Source organism: Erythrolamprus reginae, chromosome Z, assembly GCF_031021105.1.
Source record: "Erythrolamprus reginae isolate rEryReg1 chromosome Z, rEryReg1.hap1, whole genome shotgun sequence".
Taxonomy (NCBI): domain Eukaryota; kingdom Metazoa; phylum Chordata; class Lepidosauria; order Squamata; family Dipsadidae; genus Erythrolamprus; species Erythrolamprus reginae.
The window spans coordinates 10,804,674-10,827,840 of NC_091963.1; the positions used below are offsets into that span (position 1 = coordinate 10,804,674).

Consider the following 23,167-nt stretch of genomic DNA (forward strand, 5'->3'; position numbering starts at 1 on the left):
GGCCCGTAAAGTGTCCAAGAGCAAAATGTATACATTTATTTTTATTAACAGCCTTCAGAGATTGGACTTTTTTACAACCTGAACAAGCTCCAAGTGGTGGCCTTGCAATCCCACACCGTAACACAATGGCCTCCGATCTTAAAAACCAGTATCTCCATTTCGACATTTTCTCATGTGTCATGAGTGGCTATCAGCTGTGCTTTCTGTCAAAATCAACAGACGCACTTAGGAGCCAACATTTTTAAGAAGCGACTGTGGGAAAACTGCTTTCCGGACATGTTAAAAATCCTGAAAATAATTGCTGTGTATCCAGGTCATAGTTGCCCCAAAGGTGCTTTTACAAGAGGCAACTAGACCTTCTTGTTAATTTTATTGATAGCCGACAATTCTTTCTGTATGTGTCACATGTTTTTTTGCTGAATTTGAAAATTAAGGGAGACTAGGATAGATCTATTTCAGCCTTATTTTGGCCTCATCAGCTAGCCACTGGGATTTGAACCTGCAACCTTTGCCTTGTAAGGCAGAGAATTATCCTCTAGGCTACAGTATCCAATCCCTTCAGCTCTGCACCAGGGAAGGGTTACAATATTTTTGTGTCGAATCACCCTGGTGTGATTGAAGATGTTTCACTTCTCATCCAAAAAGCTTCTTCAGCTCTGACGGGATAGTGCGGAATGGAAGGATTTATATTCCTTGCAGACAGCTGGTCATCTGCATCCTTTTAGAGAATTGTTGAAGCACTTGGAGATTTATCTGTGTCCTCAGGGCCACCTGAGTAATGCTCCTGGTTCCTGTGGTCAGCAAGAAAGTCCAGTTGCCTCCTTTGAGACAACTATGACTTGGATGAGTGAGAATCTCTACAGACATTTAGCTATACAATCTGGGATCGACACCCTTTGAATGCTGTGAGATTTCTAGATTTCAAGAAGAAAAAATTGCATTGGCATCATCATTATTATATACTGTATATGTACAGAGGTGGGCTGCTGAGGTGGAATGGTCACGGGTGCTCGCCCCCGTGGCTCTGAGTGCTACCGGAGTCCAGCACAATTATGCTACTGCATCTGGGCAGGTAGCAAAATCATGCGCTGAGACGCAGGTGCGCCTGTGTTTCGGCGTGATTTTTTGCTTCCGCAAATGCACGGAAGATTTTTAATATTTAATATTTAATTGGATTTGTGTGCCGCCCCTCTCCAAGGACTCAGGGCAGCTCACAGCATGTACAGAAAAACAGGAAACAGTAATAACAATCCGATTAATAATACATTAAAAAACAATCTTTAAAATTCTAACTAAAACACTATCAATACCATCCATTCAGCAATCAAACTAAAACATTCATTGGTCAGGGGAGAAGAACTAAGGAACCCCAGGCCTGGCGGCAAAGATGAGTTTTTAAACTCTTTTGGAAGGCAAGGAATGGGCAAATCAGAAGTGTAAAAAAATCGATTTCTGCTTTGCCCATTTTGCTGTTTTTAATACTCCAGAAGCCTCAGGGAAGCTTCTTGAAGCTCCGGAGTGCAAAAAACAGCCCAACAGCCTTCCCCAATGCCAAAAAATGGCTGATTAATATTACATATAGGCAGGAGCTCGCATTGCTCCATGTGCTACCTGTGGCATGCATGCCATAGGTTTGCCATCTCTCTTCTACCCCATGGGAAGCCATCAACAAAAGCACACAGGCTCTCTATAAGGGACCACCAATAGAGTATGAATATTCCCAAATTAACCTTCCCTTCTAGCATCTCATTTTTCTTCCCCCGTCATATTGCTCATTGTTGTCTGCTTCTAATCCCTTGTCTCCTTAAAACAATATAGTAGATCTGCCCTTGGTCTTCCCCTTCATTTCTCCCTGAAGAGATTCCTACATAAAACTTCCTGACAAAACAGAATGTTCTTTTGCTTCAGAACTTGACAAAGATTGCTGGGAAGTTCTTGATGGAAAGGGCATTTTGGCTAAGCTGATCTTTCAGTGTGAGCAAAAAGAAAACAGAGCTCTGCTCTGGTTATGGGTTAAGTGCCATTGCCATGCCCATATTTCTAGAGGAATGAAACACTGGACTCAGTTCTCAGTCTATGCAACATACTCACCCGCAATTTGGGCATAATAATAAGAAAGGTGATGGTTATAAAAAACCCCCAGAAAAGCAACCAGCTGTATTAGTGACAACTGATAGCCATAGAAACCTTGACACATGTGGGCAGAAAATAGCAGTCATGTTTCCTTTCAAGAAGACAACATATAATCAGTGTTACGATTTAAAAATGAGTTTTATTTCTTTTTAAAGGTAAAATTTGTTTTTAGCTTGCAAAATCAATTGCCAATCTTGAGAAGAGTGAGCGAACGGGGTTTGCCCATTCATTTCAACCTACAAGGGTTGTAAAGCCTGTCACCTTTTACAAAAACCCCATTCATTTGGCTGCCATGGCTGAACACCTTTTAAAAAAGCACGCATAACCAAAGACAATGATGTAGCTTGGTCTTTTCAGTTCCTTAAAAACTTATATGGTTACAGCATGAGAAAAGTTATCTAACTTAACTGATTGAAATTAATGCAGTCTTCAAAACTACATAGCAGTTTTCAGTAAATATAATGGTAAACTGTTAAATCATTTCTATCAGGTTCAGCCAGTCACCAGATGTTTTAGTAGATTTTCTATGTGAAGACGTGGTGCCATACAGTACATTGCTAATATTTCTTAAATGCTGTACTTTTAAACCCAAGGCATTGAATTTCTAAGAACTATGGGAAATCTGTTGTCAATTCAAAAATAGTCAATACAGACTCATGTGTTACCGTAGTTGCAAACATGAAAAATGTATTTTTTTTAAAAACGAAACACACAGATATGATTTTAACATTTTATCTATTCAACAAAAGTCTTTCGAACTAGATAAAATTGCAAGCTATATGGAACTTATGCAAACTTGTTCAGTTACATTTTAATTATTTCTAAAATGATGAATATCCAATTTAAAATTAAATGGATTAAATTAGCAATAGATTAACAATAACATTTTAAAACCAATTAAATTTCAATGAAATAACTGCCTCCATGAATTCCATTTTGCATATTACATAAAAATTAAAAATAAAGTATATCACTGCAGAATATGAATGGATTCATTCTAACTGCAGCAGGAACATACTTAACATTAATAAACTCTGCTTAAAATACCAGGATTTTAATATTCAAACACATCTGGTAAAATAAATGGAAGAATATTTTACACCACATAACTCTTACCAGAAAGTGCTACAATTGCACAACATTTAAAAAAATTAAAACCACCACTAAATTTTAAGGAAACACGATTAAAAACTACATTTATTAAACCCTGGGGTAGTATTAATAAAATAGCATAATAAAATAAAGTATAAAATATTTGCTTCCTAATTTTAACATGCCACAAGCCCTTCTTCCTTTACATTTTAATGATTTTGGTTGAATACTGCTGATTATTAAAACGTAAAAAAACCAGGAATCTATTTTCAATATAAAAGTAATCTCTCTAGTTTACAATATAGTATAAAAACATAGTTAGTTTAATAATAAAAAGTGACACATCCTAAACAGATGCAGTAAAAATTTCCTTTCCTGCTTCAACTGTTCTTCCCTCTTCAGCAAAACAAGAGAAAACAAGAATTCGGTGAAGTCCTGATTAAATAATCCACAGGCTGGAAAATTTCAGAGGAAGGCTTCAAGAAATTTGAAGCAAAATAAGACATTTTACTTAAGAGTCAAGTAAATTTATATGTAGATTTTGTTAAGGGAAAAACTCACCGTCAAAATAATGATAGACAATGACAAATACGTAGATATAAATTTTTTGAACCTGTTTAAACGAGCCTCGGCTACATGAGACATATAACTTATTACTGGCAACATCAAGTTATGATAGACATACACAATTTCAGCATTTGTCTCATGACATCACCATGCCATGTCATCATTTTGATATCATCACGCTTCATCACATTATATAATAGCATAAACCAGTTTTGTCTAGTGGTTAAGACACCAAACTAGAAACTATGAGACTATGAGTTCTAATCCTGATTTTGCCACCAAAGCTGGCAGGACTTTGGGCCAATCACTTGGAGACAGTGGGTTCTAGTTGCATTTCAGACACGAAAATGCCTGGGTGATTTTGGGCCAGTCTCTCCCAGCCTAACCCACCTCACAGTTGTTATTATTGTGTGGAAAAGAATAGGAGGAATGAGTATTATGTAGATCTTTGGGATACCTGGGACATGCAGGCATGATCCTGTGCTAGGCCTCCAAGGGCCTCCTCCACCCCAAAGATCCTCTGCCCCACTTAATGGCCAGCAGGTTCATTTAACAGCTGCGTCAGGAAGAGCAGGGATGGGGTGATTTTGCTTAGTGGCTATTGTACTTTGAGACTCTAGTGGCAGGTTCCCTTATGATTGTATCTCAAGAATTAACTGTAATGTATTATTTCAAGTCTTTTACACAATATCCATTATGACTGAAAACAAAGGCTATTTCATTGAGCTTGGTATTCTTGCAGAAATCAGTGTAATATTTAAGGAAGGAGATGGCATACAAAAGGATATGAATCATAATCCAGTGTTTGAGTAAGGACTCCAGTCAGAACAAATTCTACACTGTGGACATCTGCAAAATATCAGAAGAACATACAAATATAAAAGTTATTAATATTAAATAAATAAATAAATAAATAAACAAACAAACAAACCTGGCAACTGGATCCCAATAAAAGATAGCTAAAAGGCAGGTGTGCGTTTGACCAGATTAAATCAGTGGCCAGTCATATCCTGGGCATTTGCCCAAATGTATCCAAGCAATAATTATATCTCACCCAAGAATTCTCTTGGTTTCAAGTCATAAAATGACCTGGCACAAAAATCAAATGTCTTTTCCTGTGGTTAGCATAATGGAAGATACCTTTACCATAAACAACAAAAGGAGATGAGATGCACAAAAGCTTTGGACACTGCTGCTTATAAGAAGTCATCCTGACTAATATCTAAAAACATCATTTCCAGAGCTTACTTACAGGGGTGTCTTATTTTAAATATGGAATACTATTTCGGAATCCACAAACATAATAAAAATGATATTTTAGCTTTTATTGAAAAAGATGTGCAGATTGCACTCTTAAAAAACCTGTCCATTAATAGTGATAATAATTACATTACTGACTAACAATAGTGTTAGCCTTTCTTAACAGTAGGTTTTAAATGGCGGCTAAAACTTTTACAAAATTGTCAGTGTCAACATGTTTGGCAACCCATTTCAACTTTTTATATTTTCTAATTTTCTAACCTGTTACACTAACCCATCTCTCTTTCACATTAATATGTATAATGGCATTTAATTTCATTGTACGAGGTACAATGACAATAAAGTAAACTTAACTTTAACATAACTTGGAACAAAATAGTACAGTGATACCTCATCTTACGAACTTAATTGGTTCAGGGAGGAAGTTCGTAAGGCGAAAAGTTCATAAGACAAAACAATGTTTCCCATAGGAAACAATGTAAAGCGATTAACTTGTTTTACTTGTTGTGAGCCGCCCCGAGTCTTCGGAGAGGGGCGGCATACAAGTCCAACTAATAAATAAATAAATAAATAAATAATGCGTGCAAGCAAAAAAAAACCCCGGCAAAAACGGTGCTCTGCTGGGCGCCGCCACCTTGCTGTCACCTTTTCAAACAGCCAGGTGCTTCTTGGCGTTCTCCCAAATGCCAAACCCGAAAAGTTTGGCAAAAGTTCGGGTTTGGGAGGCTGCCGCGAAGCGCTGCCGCCCGGCTGTCACTTTCCAAAACAGCCGGAGGGCTTCTTGGCGTTCCCCTGAACGCCGAAACCTGAAGTTCGGCAAAAGTTCGGGTTCAGCGTTCGGGAGAATGCTGAGAAGCGCCGCCGCCCGGCTCTCACCTTGCCAGAAGAGCCATGGAGCTGTTGGCCAGTCAGGAGGCTCAAACAGAGGTGGGGAATCCCAATAGGGAATTCCAGGGGCGGAGTTTTGACGTCATGGAGACATCTTTCCTGGAGTCCACGTTTCGGCTGGCCAGGAAGGACGTCTCTGTGACGTCAAAGATCTGCCCCTGGAATTCCCTATTGGGATTCCCTACCTCCGTTTGAGCCTCCCTACTGGCCGACAGCTTCACGGCTCTTCTGGCAAGGTGACAGCCGGGCGGCAGCGTTTCTCAGCATTCTCCCGAACCCGAACCTGAACTTTTGCTGAACTTCTAGGTTCGGTGTTCGCAGCAGCGGGTTCATAAAGCAAAAAAAGTTCATAAGAAGAAGCACAAAAATCCCAAACCCCGGGTTCGTATCTCAAAAAGTTCGTAAGATGAGGGGTTCATATCAAGAGGTAATACTGTACTTCCTATATTCAATAAACTCAGTAACTGTATAGAGTTGCTGGGAATCAGGCAGCATTTAAATTTAATAATGATAATCATATTTAATATTTAAAAATGAATATTAGTTATTTCAATTACTAAGAGTGCCAAGAAAATATAATTAAACATTTCTGTTATTTTATAAATAATTTGTAACATTTTAAGAATAAGAAAATGACAAAAAATAGAAAAAATATTTTATTACAGAATGCACAAAAATAGAATATAGTTCCTGATGTAAAAGCACAACAGAGTCCAAAATTTCCATTACTAAGCAAGATAGTTTAATGAGCATTGCTCCATTTTACATTTTTTGCAATGGCTATTAAGGGAATCACTGTAGCTACGTTAGAAACTTCCCAACAGATTTTGCTTGTAGGTCACAAAAGGTGATGATAGGACCTAGGGATCCTGCAACCATCATAAATATGAGACAGTTGCCAAGTGTTCAAATTTTAATCACATGACCATGGGGATGCTGCAACATTTCTGAATGTGAAAATGGTTGTAAGTTATTTTCTCCAGTGCCACTGTAATTTAGAAGAGTCACTAAATGAATGTTTGTTAAGTCTAAGACTACCTGTATTTTATCTGTCAAGAAGAATTTGCCAAACTAAGACTGAAATGGAAATAATGTCAGCATGTACTGCAATGTTTTTTTCCTGTAAGATTTTTTTTCCAGCAATATTTTAAAAATCATCCCAATGGTGAATTGTTATTCAGGCTGCCAATCCTTTCTATTCTTGCTACCCTGAAATGAAAAACAGCAGTACCAAAATTGTTCCAAGTTCGACTGTTTCTTATGGCCAGAACATTCAATTTATCATTGTCCTTTTGGATCACAGTCAACTGTAATGTTCAAATGAAACAGCATTCAGGCTTGAAATAAAACACAAATAAATAGGTAATGTTAAAAAAAGAGATTAAGGCACAAGTATTATCCAATCCATTTTGTAATGATGTTTTGGTGTTAATATTGATTACTGCATCAATATTTAGATTTATTTAAACAGTTTTTGAAAATAAATAAGACAAATTAAGAATAGATTCACGTAAATTCATGAAGTAGCATGTGGCTTGGGGCAATGGTAAAAATATTAAAAACTGTGTGATAACCACTAACTATGCTTTTTATTTATTTATGAAATTTAGATGCTGCCTGACTCCAAAGTGATTCTGGCAGCTTACAATAATAAGCAAACAAAATTTGCTGCATGCTCCTGCCACAGCTTTGGTAACATCCTAAAATGAAAGGGCAGCTGAGGCTTGGGACAGAATTGTGCCTGTGTGGTTTCCTCATGACCACACATTCCTTGTGATTCACACGAAGGAGGAGATGCAACGTTCTGAAAAGGATAATAAATGCTTTGAGCATTGCTGGAGAAGAAAGGAATGAAGCCAATGAAACAACTTTTATTGTGTCTTAAAACTATTTAGGCCTGCCTCTTCGCAATAACAGCAGCAAAACACCATCATTTATCAGCCCTTATTGCTTCCCATGCAGTCACTCAAAGGCACTGTTCGGGATCACGTGGTCCTTCCTGCAACACGAAGGCTCTTAATGCTATCAGTGCAACCACCTGCCAATTGCATCCCTGTCCCACCTGGCTGGTGAAAGCCTCCAGGGCAGTGACAGCCAGGTAAGTTCAGGCAATGATAAAGCAGGGCACATTTCCAGGACCTTTGTAAGAGATACTGACACCCCCCCTCAGAAAATTAAAACAAAAACCCCAATTCATTGACTGATTCTACAATTTTTTGTATAGTTTTCCATTCTCCCTTTTAGGGAAGGTGGTAGAAAACGTGATTGATCGGCAGCTCTAGAGGGCTCAGATGACACAAATTATCTCGACCTCTTCCAGTTAAGTTTTGGGCCTGGTTATGGGGCAGGAAAAACACTGCCATGCTTACAAATTATTTTTGGCACAAGTGAGATATAGTACATTCATCATTCCTCTCCTTGACCTCTTAATGATTTTCAGTATCATTCACCATAGTATCCCTTGAGGATAGCTGTGGGGTTTGGGGTTGGGCTGCACAGTTTTCACTGATTTGGCCCCTTTCTCCAAGGCCAGTCCCAATCGGTGTTGATAAGGAGGGAAAGATCTAGTCCATAGGACTCTATCTATCTATCTATCTATCTATCTATCTATCTATCTATCTATCTATCTATCTATCTATCTATCTATCTATCTATTACATTTGTATGCCGCCCCTCTCCGTAGACTCGGGGCGGCTCAGAGCAGTGATAGAAACAATGTACAATACAAATCCAATAATACGAAGTTAAAAACCCATAATTTAAAAAACATGCACACAACACACCATACATAAATTATATAGGCCTGGGGAAGATATTTCAATTCCCCCATGCCTGACGACAGAGGTGGGTTTTGAGAAGTTTACGAAAGGCAAGGAGGGTGGGGGCAATTCTTATCTCTGGGGGAGTTGGTTCCAGAGGGCTGGGGCTGCCAGAGAAGGCTCTTCCCCTGGGGCCGGCCAAATGACATTGTTTAGTCGATGGGACCTGGAGAAGGCCAACTCTGTGGGACCTAACCGGTCGCTTGGATTCATGCGGCAGAAGGCGGTCCTGGAGATATTCTGGTCCGATGCCATGAAGGCATCCGATACTCTCTCCACTCTTTTTCAAGGTCTACATGAAGCCCCTGTTGAGATATTTCACCATCATGGGGTGAGGGACTAACAATTTGCTGATTATATTCAAATTTCCATCTCTTTCTCAGACGCCCCAAGCAGTGTCTTGAGGTTGAGAGGGTGTGAATGGAGAGAAGAGAATAGAGCTGAAATGGTCCCTGGAGGACTTCTAGTCCTGCCTCTGCCCAAGCAGGAAATCCTATACCTGTGATGGCGAACCTATGGCATATATGCCACAGGTGGCATGTAGTGTCTCCTTTCTGTGAGTACATGAGCCATCGCCCCAGTTCAGCTCCATCATGCATGCATACGCACCTCCCACCAGCCACTGCTCATCAGGTCTACGGCGCACATGTGTGGGGGCAGAACAAGTGCAGGGGGGACGTGGGGATAAGGTGCGTGTGGGGGTGTGCGTGCATATGCAGGGGATACACACACATTGCATTTTGGGGAGGTCGGCCACGCCTTTACACGCACGGTTTGGGCACTCACTCCACTAAGAGTTAGCCATCACTGCCTTATACTATTTCAGATAGGTGGCTGTCTAGTCTCTTCTTAAAAACTTCCAGTGATGGAGCATTCACGGTTTCTGAAGTCAAGCTATTCCACTGGTTAAATTGTCCTCACTGTTAGGAAATTTTTCCTTAACTCCAGGTTGTTTCTCTCTTTGGTTAGTCCCCAACCATTGTTTCTTGTCTTGCCCTCTGGTGCTTTGAAGAATAATTTGTACCCCTACTTTTTGTGGCAGCCCCTCAAATATTGGAATACTGCTATGATGTCACCCCTAATTCTTATTTTCTTTAGACTAGCCAAACCTAAATCCTGTAGCCTTTTTTCACATGTTTTAGTCTCCAGGCCTTTGATCATTAGTTGCTCTTCTCTGAACTTTTTCCAGACATTAGCTCAACCCCGGTAAGACTAAGATGCTTTGGGTATGTTAGTTATTCCAGTTCCAGGATTCAACATATTTCATTCTGGACTGGATTTGCTTTATCACAGAGAGACCCAGTGCACAATCAGGTGGTTCTCCTGGACTTGCAATTCCTCCTCATGAGCAAGTGATGGTCATGTCTAGGAGGGCCTTTGTGTTGTGCACCAGTTACATCCTTTTCTGGATTCAGAGTTCCTGTGTTCAGTAAACTCATGGATGGACTACTACAGTGTCCACTACATGGGGCTGCCCTTGAAGAGTATAAGAATATTCCATTCTTACAGCCATTGCAGAAAGCAGATGTGCAGACAATTCTTGGGCCCCATAAGTGGCTCATGTTACACCATTGGTTTGCAAGTTTAATAAACAAACAGCAAAACAGAACCAACCTTCGAGTCTTCAGAGAGGGGCGGCAAACAAATCTAATAAATTATTATTATTATTATTATTATTATTATTATTATTATTATTATTACCCTTAAAAAATCCTATGCACAGTTTTAGCATTTGTATTATGGTTAAGCTCTGGAGTCTGTGACAGCATAATGAAGCATAATGCAATACATATATAAATCTCAAAATACATATATATTATTATTAAATTAAACATGCAATTTAATAATATATATTATTATTAAATTGCATGTTTAAACGTGTAAGTATCACCTAAGGATATTAAGCACCTACCTATGTTCCTGGCGAAGTATTCTCGACATAAGTGTAGATCATTTTCACAAGAGATAAGGATAATCTCTGACAAGCTCTGCATTAAAAAAAGGATCTGAATTACTTGATATAGTTTACAGCAAGATATTCCATTAAAAAAATAGAGGTAAAACCCACCTTATTTTGTTTGTGTTCCATAACTGTTCTGAAAGAAGGTTGTTTAGATAATAACTTGCCACCTGCTGACTCCAGAATTGATTTCATAGTACATAGGCTAGGACAAATTCCAGGAGTAATATAGAAATATTTCCCCTAAGACAAGAAAAATTCAAAGCACATTTACATTTTATCCATTTCTATGTACGTATGTATTTAAAAGTATTTAGATTTATTTATTTATTTATTCATTCGTCCAATACACAAATACATAGGAAGAAAATAAACACGAAGTAATATATATAAGGATAAAAGTGAAAATAGAAGAGAAGATATATGAAAGGAAGAAAATATATATGATATATGAGATAAAGGAAAGACAATTGGACAGGGGACGAAAGGCACACTAGTGCACTTATGTACGCCCCTTATGTTTCTTCTTTTATAGAAGGAAGTTTACAGGCACAAAAGCCTTTGTAAAATACATATGTCTTTTGTCTTAGAAAATGTATTTATGGACTTGTTTGATCATGGAAAAGTGTGATTTTATGTGACTCTGAATGGTAAGAACAGTGGATGGAAAATGCATGAGAATGGGCTGCCACAAGGAAGTGTACTGTCTCTAACATTGTATATATACGAACGATCAACTAATCCCCTAAAATAAATGTCTATTCATCTATGCAGATGATATAGCAGTGAGCTTACAAGGATCAACTTTTGATGAAGTAGCTGGGAAATGTATGGTATCACTTGAAGACAATATTACACCATCAACAATTTAAAGTCCAACCCAAACAAGACCCATGTTGTGCACATCAGTTTTCAGCATCTCTGCAGCAGAGTGTGCTGCTCCATTGTGACATTTCTCTGTATACAAGAAAGAAGTTGATGTAGCTGTTAATGAAATGGTCCGCATAATGACAGGTGGTCTCACACCTACACCAATTGAGAAAATGTATCCTTTCGCTGACATTGCCCCAAGTAAGACCGGGACAGAGTAGCTAAGAGAACTAAGTAAGAGAATGATTCTCGTTCTCTGAAAGGACTTTTGCCCCAAGCCCACTGACTCAGATATAGAAACATTATGGCAAGAAAAAAACACTATTGCTGGTACACAAGGAACAAAACTGAATTAAAAGATGGAGGAAGGTGATCATTGTGCAATGAATAACATCAGTGGAGGATATGGCTGGAGGATACAACATCTTTTATACTACATGGAGGACCCTGACATTGGACTGCCTAAATGTAAAGCCAATATGCTCAAGTGGAAGCTCTTAACAAATAACAACATATTGTATTAATGTGGAGAGAAACAGAGCCTGGGCCATCTGCTGGTATGTTGGCTACTACCAGAAACATATACCAATAATAACTTATTTTTGGCCAACAACAAAGCCAAAAAAGTGGCCTCATTCTAGCAGTTTAAAAGTTTGATCTAGATATGAAAGAAGAAGATGGGGCACATGTCAGTTCAGAGAAACATAGAAAAATCAATATCTACACTTATTCCTGACCCATGTGGATTTTTGCAAAAAAAAAAAAAAACAGAAAAAGTTGAACTTATGATTTATGATTTTGAAGACCAGATAGCATAGATTATAGAAAGAAGTGATGAAGAGATAAATTTAGAATTGTTCTTATGTTATAAAGATCAGAAGTCATTTATACTACTTTGTTTTCTTCTACTTTGACTTTCTTCTTTCTACTTTTAGATTCCTCTTTAAGTTCTTTCTATTTTTTTCCTTATTCTATAATAGTTTGTATTAGTTTTTACTTGTGTGTGGGGGGGTCTGTATGGGAGTATTGGTAACTTTTTTGCCAAGAAGAAAATAATGCATTCTTTACACTTTAACATTCTAGAAAAAATTCAATAATGACCTCTCTGTTCACCATTATGTGGAAACTCTAAATGAAACTTGTTCTCTCAATTTTCTTCTGGAAAACGAGGAACATTTCAGGCAGATAGTTGGTTTTAGTACATAAATTACAATTGGTTTATATGAAATTGTTTGGTTTATATCCCACTATTTCTTCCAGAAATTTATGAGGTTTACAAGGGATGGTTTTCTCTTAAAATACCCTTTGCTGCGAGGGAAGTTGGGAAGAGACTGAGTGACTAGCCCAAACAGATTTATTTTCCCTTTCTGATTTTCTTATTATATTACCAGGCTGCTTAAAAGCATTTGTAATAGAATCTGGCAAGCGCCCTGACAAAGTTAATTGGCTTAGAAGCTAGAGTTGTCAACCATACAATTCCTTCAACACATCCAGGAAAAAGAGTTTAAATTGTACATGTGACCATAGGTGAGATGCAAACAATGCTCTGCATTACCTTTTATCCTACAAATCCAGTTCTGAGGCACAATCTGGTTAGGACTTCTTAACAGGTTGCCAAAAATAATAGTTGTTTCTTTAAACCCAAATGGAATGATCCACAAATCAAAATCCCCATAGATAGTTTTATAAATGTTGCAACATATTAGAAGTTGCTTATACAAGCAATTTCCTAGTAGGTCTTGTTTTCAGTTAATTCTCCATCATAAATTTTAAACAAAGAATTCACACTGCCACCAAGAGTCAACATATAAAACTACCAGACATAACATATAAAACTGTAATATAGATTTTTCTGAAATTTAACTGTGCCTATAGAATTTTTCTAGAAAAGTCATTGATTCCACTTTATGACTTCCTAAGCACTGAGCCGCCCCGAGTCTTCAGAGAGGGGTGGCATACAAATCTAATAAATAAATAATAACTAAATAAATAATATGTCACATGACAAACTAAGATAGCAACTTGGGAGTCGGGACTGGCTGGTAAACAGAATTAATCAATAAAGAACAACATTTCTAGCTCATGATTGAAATGAAGAGTCCTTGGTATTTGTTTATTTTCTTGCAAATATGTCATTATCTTAACTAGGTAACATCACCTGTGCTAATAAAAAGCTGGTGTTTGCTGTCAGTTTGTATTCTGGTGACTTGCTTGTCTGTATGGGAGGGGGCAGTAGGTTGAGCTGTTTATTAGAAAGGCTCATTTAAACACACTGCAGCAACCCAGAACAGCAGAAAAGGGAAATGGAGCATCTATACAATACATTCCAACAAATGGATACCCATGCAACTATCAAAAAGTCCCTGAGCATTCAACTCAATAAAGTACGAGGGTCGCCCAGAAAGTAATGCACCACATTTTTTTTCTCAGCCTACAATAATGGTACAAATGCGAAACTTTAGATTTGAACTGTCAGGAGTGCGTATGTAAATTTTGCATTTCTTCAGACTGATAGCGTAGCTGCAGCAGTGTTTCAAAATGGCGTCTGTGTTGTATGTTATGAGGATCGCTCAGAAAGTAATGCACCACATATTTTTCTTCAATAATTATTTATTTAACACAATGAAACATACACACAAGAAAGAGTGATGTTTCTTCTATGCTCCTTATTTTTCCACGTAATCTCCATCCCGTTGTATGGCCTTCCTCCAGTGAGACACAAGGCCGTGTATACCCTGTCGGTATCACTCCTTGTTCTAGTCACGAAGCCATTTCTGCACTGTGTGAATCACATCTGCTATATTTCCTTTGCTGATTGACAGCTTCAGCGCCAACTGCTGAGTCGTTATGCGCTGGTCCTCGCAAATAAGCATATCAGCAAACTGTGTCTTGTCAGGTGTGACAGCTGTGGCTGACCGCCCCGAATGCTGCAAATCTTGGTGCTCTGGCGAACCGTCTTCTAATAGCCTCACCTTCTGTGCCCAGCAACTAACCGTACTTCTGTCGACTGCAGATTCTCCATAAACTGTACACAAATGTTTGTGAACGTTCCCAACAATTTCTTTCTCCGCAGTGATAAATTCAATGACGACACACTGCTTGTAACATACATCACTTACAGACGCCATTTCGAAACACTGATGTCTGAAGAAATGCAAAATTTACACGCGCACTCCTGACAATTCAAATAATGTACAGTGGAACCCCGACATACGAGCAGCTCTACTTACGAGCTACTCGAGATACGAGCTGCGAGATTAGAGAAATTTTTGCTCGACTCACGAGCTCACATTCGATATACGAGCCGAGAAGACCCGGGCTGGCTTACTTTGCTTCCAAGCGGAAAAGCCGTGCGTGTGTTTTAAAACATCGGAGCCGGCATGGGGAGGCTCTCAATCAACCCCCGAGTCCGGGTTGGGGGCTCGGGGGCTGATTGAGAGCCTCCCCATGCCGGCTCCGATGTTTTAAAACACACGCGCGGCTTTTCTGCTGCCTCCTGGCGAACTTCCCCGCTTTAGGAGTCAGCGGAAAAGCCGCGCGTGTGTTTTAAAACATCGGAGCCGGCATGGGGAGGCTCTCAATCAACCCCCGAGTCCGGGTTGGGGGCTCGGGGGCTGATTAAAAGCCTCCCCATGCCGGCTCCGATGTTTTAAAACACACGCGCGGCTTCTTTGCTGACTCCTGGCGAACTTCCCCGCTTCAGCCGACGTCTTTTCCCCTCAGCCCTCGGGCTTGCACGCATTAATCGCTTTTACATTGTTTCCTATGGGAAACAATGTTTCGACATACGAGCTGTTTGACGTGCGAGCCTCCTTCCGGAACCAATTAAACTCGTAAGTCGGGGTTCCACTGTATATCTAAAGTTTTGCATTTGTACCATTACTGCAGACTGACAAAAAAAGGGATGCATTACTTTCTAGGTGAACCTTGTACAATCTACACAAACACTAAAAGGAAATTACATTGCTATACGTAAAGAATATTTCAGAAACCACAAATAGACTACTACAACCACATGGATTCAGCATAGCACATAAGCCAACTAAAACGCTTTAAAACATCCTAAGCAACCCCAGAATAAAAGACAGGACTTGTCTGCAACATACAATATAAGAACCACAACAACCACTATGTAGGACAAACAGGCAGAAGACTGGCTGAATGCATCCATGAACACCAGCTGGCAACTGGAAGACATGATGAACATTCTTTAATTTCACAGCATATAGACAGGTAGTTTCAATTGGGAAAATGTGACAGCCCTAAAGCAGGCCTAGTCTAGAAGTCTGACACAGACACCAGAAGTGGGTTCCCCTCAGTTTGGACTGGTCCTTTAAAACTGGTAGTGGGATTTTTCCCCCACTCACCAAACCGGGAGTGATGGCCAGCTGGCTTACAAATTGGCTCTTGCAGTAGCAGCATCTTGTTTTTCACTTCTGCACATATGCCGAAGCGGTTTTTTGCTTTTGCACATGCGCAGAAGCTGAGTTTTTGGCACTGCGCAGCATACCCACAGTGTGCCCGCCCACCTGCAAAGAGCGTGCTTGCCTGCCTATGTGACGCAGGAGGAAGTAAACCGGCAGCAAGGCAAGTTAGAACATACTCCTGACCATAGACATTGACAACATCTATAGACTACACAAATGAAAAAAAATTCCAGCATCTCTCCCTCTGCTATCAGCACTCAGATCAGCATAAATTAACTCCAAGGCTAACTTCAGACCAGCAATCAAGAAACTGCCAAAGAGCCATCAGTAAATAGCTCAACCCAGTCTCGAACACCGCCCCAACCCGCAAAGACTGGGCAGACACCAGAATATAAACTGACAGCAAAGAGCACTCCTTACCAGCACTGATGATGTTATCTAGTTTGGATAATGAAATTTCTGCAAGAAAGCTAACAAGCTCAGAGATCACCGAGGACCCTTCATATCATGCTACAAATATTCTCTTTTATTGGTAACACTAATGCAATTCTGATCCACATTGTTTTTAGAAAGTAAAAACATGAATTCCAACTAACTTTGGTCTATTAGTTATTTGTGCTTGGATATATGTAGATTCGCTTTTAAAGCAAATTTTAAAGCTCAAGACATTAAATGCTCAAGACATTTCCTTTCCAACTTGGTTTTCTGATTCCCAATTTCTCTCAGATTAGCCTCCTGTGTTTTGTTTTGTTTTTAAGATTGAATAACATGGATTTCTCCCCTGGAATTATCCTTAAAAATAAGAACATAAGAAGAGCCATCCTGAATCAGGCCGAAGCCCATCGAGTCCGGCATTCTGTTTCACACAGTGGCCCACCAATTGTCCATGGGGATCTTGAGCAGAAAGAGAAGGCAAGACCCCCCCCCTTCCCTTGACCCCCAACAAATGGGACCCAAGGGAATCCTGCCTGCCTCAACCAACATAGAGGCAGTTCTTTTGTTTCTGTAAACTATGTTGCTGACCTAACTCAATATATGATGATATATGAATCTGTAGCTCTCAGTAAACAAATAGAATCTTACCTTAAAGAGTGGTGCCGCATGTGCCCTTTTTAGAGATTCTTCCAAACTGAAACAGAAAAGAACTTCAGCCTCTGCATCTCGGAGCATGTAGCTTTGCTCTTCTATAAAAAGGTATAGGGAGGGGGAATATAATTTTAATTGTTCAAAACAAGGTGTTTACTCATTTACTCATTCTTAAGAATTATTCTGAGAAAGTTTGAGACGCTTAAGTTTTAAATACCTCGTTGATGTTCACTAAGTTGACAGAGCGAAAGCTCTCACCCATTGTATTGACTAAATAAAGAATGTATGTAAAAACTATAATACAGGAAGTTCTTGGGTCAGGATACCAAGTGGGACTAGGTGTATGGTCACTAAGCAGTGCATCAGGAAGTGCAACATCACTTGGTCACACTGCTTACTAACAGCTTACTAACGGCTTACTAACAGCTATATTGGCAGTACGAATGGCCATCATAAACCCAGGACAATGCTAACCGTTAAGAGGCAAGGAATGAGGGAGTGGGATATGCAGCCAAGTGCTATAAAGTGCAGATGGGCTGGCAGAAGCTGTAGCTGAATAGAAGGCTGCTATGGACAGGCAGGCACTATAGAAGGTGAATGAATGTTACAGAGTATAAGATCCCTGGGGCCAATTTACCAGATCAACTTATGACCTTCCCTGCCGGCTTTGCCACTAATGTTTGTGAGAAGCTGACAGGAAAGGTCATAAATGGCAAACTCAGGATGTGGTTCACTGCAATTGTATGACCATGGGAATGCTGCAATGGCCAGAACTTCAAGATTCGGTCCTACCCCCATTTTTTCAGCACTGCCATACTCTGAACAATCACTGGCAAATGAACATTAGCCAAGGACCACATGGAAGATGAAGAACAAGGAGGAGTAGAGGAGAACAAAGAAAAGAGGGTCAGCATAGTCTTCAAAGTATCTGAAGGAAAGACAAGAAGCAATGGAGAGATCCAACCCAGAACTAAGGAGAAATTTCCTGACAGTTGCAATTAATGAGTGGAATAATTAGTCTCCAGTGTGAATGCTCCAACACTGGAGGTTTTAAGAAGAGATTGAGAAAATATTTGTCTGAAGTAATACAGGGTTTCCTGCTTGAGCAGGGGGTTGGATTAAAAGATCTCCAAGGTCCCTTCCAACTCTGCTTTTCTATGATATCACACTCTTTAGACTACTAAAACAGAGGGGTTAGAGGTAGAGTCAGAAATAGATTTTTTGATGAATTGACTTGTAAGGGACCAGTTTCAAAATGGCACTGCAGTTTATTCTATTCTAGTCAAGCGTAATGAAAATATTTTAGAGGAAAAAGCATTTATTCTAATTACTTCAGTGAAGTTAATTTACTTATAAACCAAAGACACTAGTTCCAATTACACTGTCACATTTGAAGGAAGAACTCTACAATTTACTAACCTATAAATTTCTGAAATTTGTAACATTCTTCCAACCATTCCGGTGTTACAATATGTTTTGCAATTGAAATTGCGCTCAGGAATTTTACAGTACGGGTTACTTTACTAGCTACCAAGTGAGTACACTTCTGAGCAGACTCTACTACGTCACCTCCAAGAACATAGACTTTCTAAAAAGGGAGAAAAAAAGAAAAGAAGGAAACAGAGTTTTAGATTTAGATTTAGATTTCATTGGATTTGTATGCCGCCCCTCTCCGAGGACTCGGGGCGGCTCACAGCATGTACAGAAAACAGGAAACAATAATAACAATCCAATTTATACCTTAAAAAACAATCTTAAAATTCTAATTAAAAACTATCAATATCATTCATTCAACAGTCAAACTAAAGCATTCATCGGTCAGGGGGGGAGATCTAAGAGACCCCAGGCCTGGCGACAAAGATGAGTTTTTAAACTTTTTCAGAATACGAGGAGGGTGGGGGCATTATGAATCTCCCGGGAGAGCTGATTCCAGGGGGCCGGGGGCCCTACAGAGAAGGCTCTTCCCCTAGGTTCCGCCAGCCGACATTGTTTGGTCGACGGGACCCTAAGGAGACCAACTCTGTGGGACCTCACCGGTCGCTGGGATTCATGTGGCAGAAGGCGATCTCGGAGATAGTCTGCTCCTATGCCACGTAGGGCTTTATAGGTCATCACCAACACTTTGAATTGTGTCCGGAAACAGATCGGTAGCCAATGCAGTCCGCGGAGTGATGGTGAGATGTGGGCATTTCTTGGACTGATTTCCAGACTGCTCGCATGGCTGCATTCTGCACGATCTGTAGTTTCCGAACACTCTTCAAAGGTAGCCCCATGTAGAGAGTGTTACAGTAGTCGAACTTCGAGGTGATAAGGGCAGGAGTGACTGTGAGCAAAGACTCCCTGTCCAGATAGGGCAGCAACTGGTGCACCAGGCGGACCCGGGCAAATCCCCCCCTCGCCACAGCCGAAAGATGTTGTTCTAATGTCAGCTGTGGATCGAGGACGCCCAAGTTGCGAACCCTCTCTGAGGGGGTCAATAATTCCCCTCCCAGGGTAATGGATGGACACATGGAAGTGTCCTTGGGAGGCAGTACCCACAGCCACTCCGTCTTGTCTGGATTGAGTCTGAGCCTGTTGGCACCCATCCAGACCCTAACAGCCTCCAGACATGTATTTTAGAATGTTTAGTCATAGGGCAACAGACTAGAGAATGAATTGTGATCATACAATCAATGGACAACCAAGGACTTTTGAAAAACAATGCTCAATTATTGTAAAGTGATGTTTTGATACATGGTTTGATCCAGTCACACATTCGTCAGCGGAGATAACCAGCACATTGTAAAATCAACCCCCAAAATCACATAATATTTTAATTCAAGAAGGAATTTACCTTTCTATACTTCTCTACTTGAGTAAGGTCAAATCCTGTAAAAAGAATCACTGGTGTCGATTCTGGTGGCAGTTTTTTTGTAGGTGTTGGCATGTCTTCAATTCTAGAAATATAAAATTAACTTAATGTTATTTTTTAACTTTTTAAATCAAGTAACTTAATAATTATTTCCTAAATCCGAAATTAGAACAACAGCATATAATGTTCTGCAATGCTAAATGTCTAAATTAAAGAATCCCCCCCTCAATTTAGATTATAAAATAAAAAGGGGTATATGTCTGCTTTTGCTGTGAGGTTTCATATTCCTTTGACATGTCTCTCACCTCAAAATGTTTGTTCCTTGATTTCTCCCCATGGTTATACTTTTCCCCCCAGATATATGTAATTAAAAAATGTATGATCTTTAAAATCTAAAACTAATTTCATTTAAGCAACAATACCATTTCCAAGCAAATATTGGGACTGCTTAAGCATTTTCTTACCTTGGCCTCTTGATTGAAGGTTGAATTACTGGTTCATTCTGCTTTGGTTTAAGTGGTAACCTCACGTTCTACAATTGACAAGGTATACATTTGGCTTTCTTAAGCACTATTTAGAGTTTTGTATCAATAACTTTAAATATATATAAAAACATACACTGAATTAAAATCATGTAAGTGTATAAAACAACCCTCCCCCTGCTAGCTCATAAAATTACATTCAGCAAAATAACCATATAAAGTCATAATGCTGCAGTAGAAAAAGATACATGGATTATGTACTAAACATTTTGTGATGCTTTCAGAATAATTTTCTTTATTTAAAGAAATAATGCTTGGAGCAATCGTGGGGAAGACGAAAAGGGATTCTGACCAAGCACAAATATAACCTCAAAACTACACTATAGTAGCAAGAGGCAACATAAAGTATAGTTGTTCTCTCAAATTGTGCTATTGCCGTTGTTCAGGGTGAGCAATTCACTTCTTGGGAGTGAATTAGATCTTAGATTGTCCATTTGATTAGTGCAACTAATTTGCACAGCACTTTGTTGATGAATCTCTCCTGAGTCTGATGTAGTCACTGGAATTGAATCTTGTCCTGTTATTTGGGACATTTTATGGCCCGCGGAGTCTTGGAAAGGATGGTCCTTTACTCCTAACTGTTTATAAGATGGACACACATTTCTCTTAAGAGCAAGAGCGTGAAATAGACCGCATATGTAGGAGGAAGAATAAAGTAGAACTGAATTTCACACCAATAAAACCATAGATTTAAATGGGGGGAATGTGGGTGCGACATTGATGAAAAGGAGTATACAACAGAATCCAGGAACTGGATAAGACCGACTACCCTGATTGAACACCAAGTTAGAGCTTTGCATGCAATAAATAGTGTTCTGACTGAGTGAAACTAAATTTAGATTTATTCATCTTCCTATAGGAGGAAGCAGCAAGCACATGAGCCTAGAAGCCCCTTCTTACTGGTAGTCTTTTTGTCCCAATCAGTGATCATAAGCAGGTTGGAAATTCCCAGTCACTTGGGCAAATATTTACAGCCCAATTGATTCCCAAGGAAGGAAATAAATGTAATCATCAGGTACTGCATCTGAGAAATTTTAACTAAAGAGTAATACAAAATGTAAGTATTTTATAGTCCAGATCTCTTCGGGTTTTTTACATGGGTTCTTTTTTCTGTTCCCCATATGGAAAGATGTTTAAAGCAACATTACATACCATTTGAAGTTCTGGTGACACCTTTAAAGGCACCCTCCAAGCATCTGGAATTAATGAACAGAAAGAACATAAAACTCTTACACCAAGGGTGGCTTCTGGGATGTTCCAGTACTTGGGTTAATATCCGTTTGGTACATCCATTCTTTTTAGCCAATTAAGACATACAATATAACTCCACAGAATACTCAAACATAGGCAATTGGCCTAGGTTGGATGAATATAAAGTGGTTTCATGTAGTTCTTCCTATCATTTCTCCCTCTCCCTTAAACTGGGTTAATAGAAAGGGAGAGATTAGGTTAATTGACAGATTAAGTTGATAAAGACAACTTACAGCAATTAATTACATCACCGGAAAAAAGGCTACATTTAAAACTCTACTTTAAGTCAGATTTCCCATTAATAATCATCATATTAAAGGATGTTTCATGAAATCTTCTCTTTGAACTGTATCTTCTGTTTCTTCTTCTTTTGGCTAAGATATACTTCTGCAGAAAGAACTTAAAAATGATATACCTATGAAATAAAATATAGCTAGACTAGAATTTTTTTTCTTCAGATGGACATGTTTATTTGTATCTAAGAAATGATTTAAAAGGTTTTATTTATTCAGCTTACCGATTAATAAGATTAGCATAACTACCACTAATCAAATATTACTTTACTACCTACTCTAAAAAGATATATACTTAAAAAAATAAACGTAGATTTGAGACTACAGAAGATCAATGGTTAAATTGATTAAGTCTCATTGGGTTTGGCCAGCATAGAGGTCGAATAAATTAATTTAGTTTTAAAATTATTTTTATGCATATTACAATTAAATCTCATTAAACTTTTAATATCTTTGTCAACATGCTTAATTCGTACTATCAAAAGGACCACACATAGTGTATATAATGGAAGGTCCAAAAGAAACAAAAAATTATTTTGAAATGAAATGTAATGTTTGTAAAGTCTTCTTACCAAGAAGGTTTGGAACTAGATGCTGATTAGGAGCAAAGGGTTCCTGAAGATTGAAAACAGTGTATCGATTGTGCTGCATTTGCCGCAAAGCTTCAAAATTTCCAAGCAAGATATCACAGAGCCATTGAACATTAACGCAAGGTATTCTCCATTCTTTGGCTTTTTCATACTTTGCTCCAGTTGGCCTTGAAATAAGCAAAAAAAGTCAATGACAGGAAGTAAATCAGAACAGCTTTTCCCAAGAACATCAACCCAGACAGCTTTCAGTAAGCACTCAGGGTGCGGAAGACTGTCAATATTGCTAATTTGTTAAGCTTTACATCAAATACCATGTTTCCCCGAAAATAAGACATGTTCTGATAATAAGGCCAATTAGCCTTTTCAGTGAATGAACGGAAATAAGCCCCCCCCCCCCTCCGCAGCAGCAGCAAGTAAATAGAGGAAATAAGAGAGAAAGACACTAAGTTGAAATGCAACCTGAATTCAAATTAATTTCGATAAGTATCAATAATAATGGCTATAAAAGAAGAAAAATATTCTCAAAACTACTCAAAAA

The 23,167-nt window shown here is 39.0% G+C and overlaps 1 protein-coding gene across 3 annotated transcripts in view; it reads right to left on the reverse strand.

Annotated features, from left to right (window-relative positions):
- Positions 1–2,252: 2,252 nt before the first annotated feature.
- The window catches only part of PAXIP1 (PAX interacting protein 1), a 53,155-nt gene continuing 32,240 nt past the window's right edge, over positions 2,253–23,167 (reverse strand). Inside the window, exons 12-21 of one of the 3 annotated variants that reach the window (XM_070766895.1) lie at positions 22,612–22,796; positions 21,648–21,691; positions 20,418–20,485; positions 19,936–20,038; positions 18,522–18,690; positions 17,100–17,200; positions 10,828–10,962; positions 10,672–10,747; positions 4,581–4,641; positions 2,253–3,759 (exon numbers count right to left, since the gene is read on the reverse strand). In XM_070766895.1, coding sequence (XP_070622996.1) covers positions 3,744–3,759; positions 4,581–4,641; positions 10,672–10,747; positions 10,828–10,962; positions 17,100–17,200; positions 18,522–18,690; positions 19,936–20,038; positions 20,418–20,485; positions 21,648–21,691; positions 22,612–22,796 — 958 coding nt within the window. In that variant the 3' untranslated portion in view covers positions 2,253–3,743. Of the gene's footprint in view, positions 3,760–4,576; positions 4,642–7,171; positions 7,278–10,671; positions 10,748–10,827; positions 10,963–17,099; positions 17,201–18,521; positions 18,691–19,935; positions 20,039–20,417; positions 20,486–21,647; positions 21,692–22,611; positions 22,797–23,167 lie in introns of those variants that run through there. The other 2 variants (XM_070766896.1, XM_070766897.1) reach the window with 2 other exon arrangements.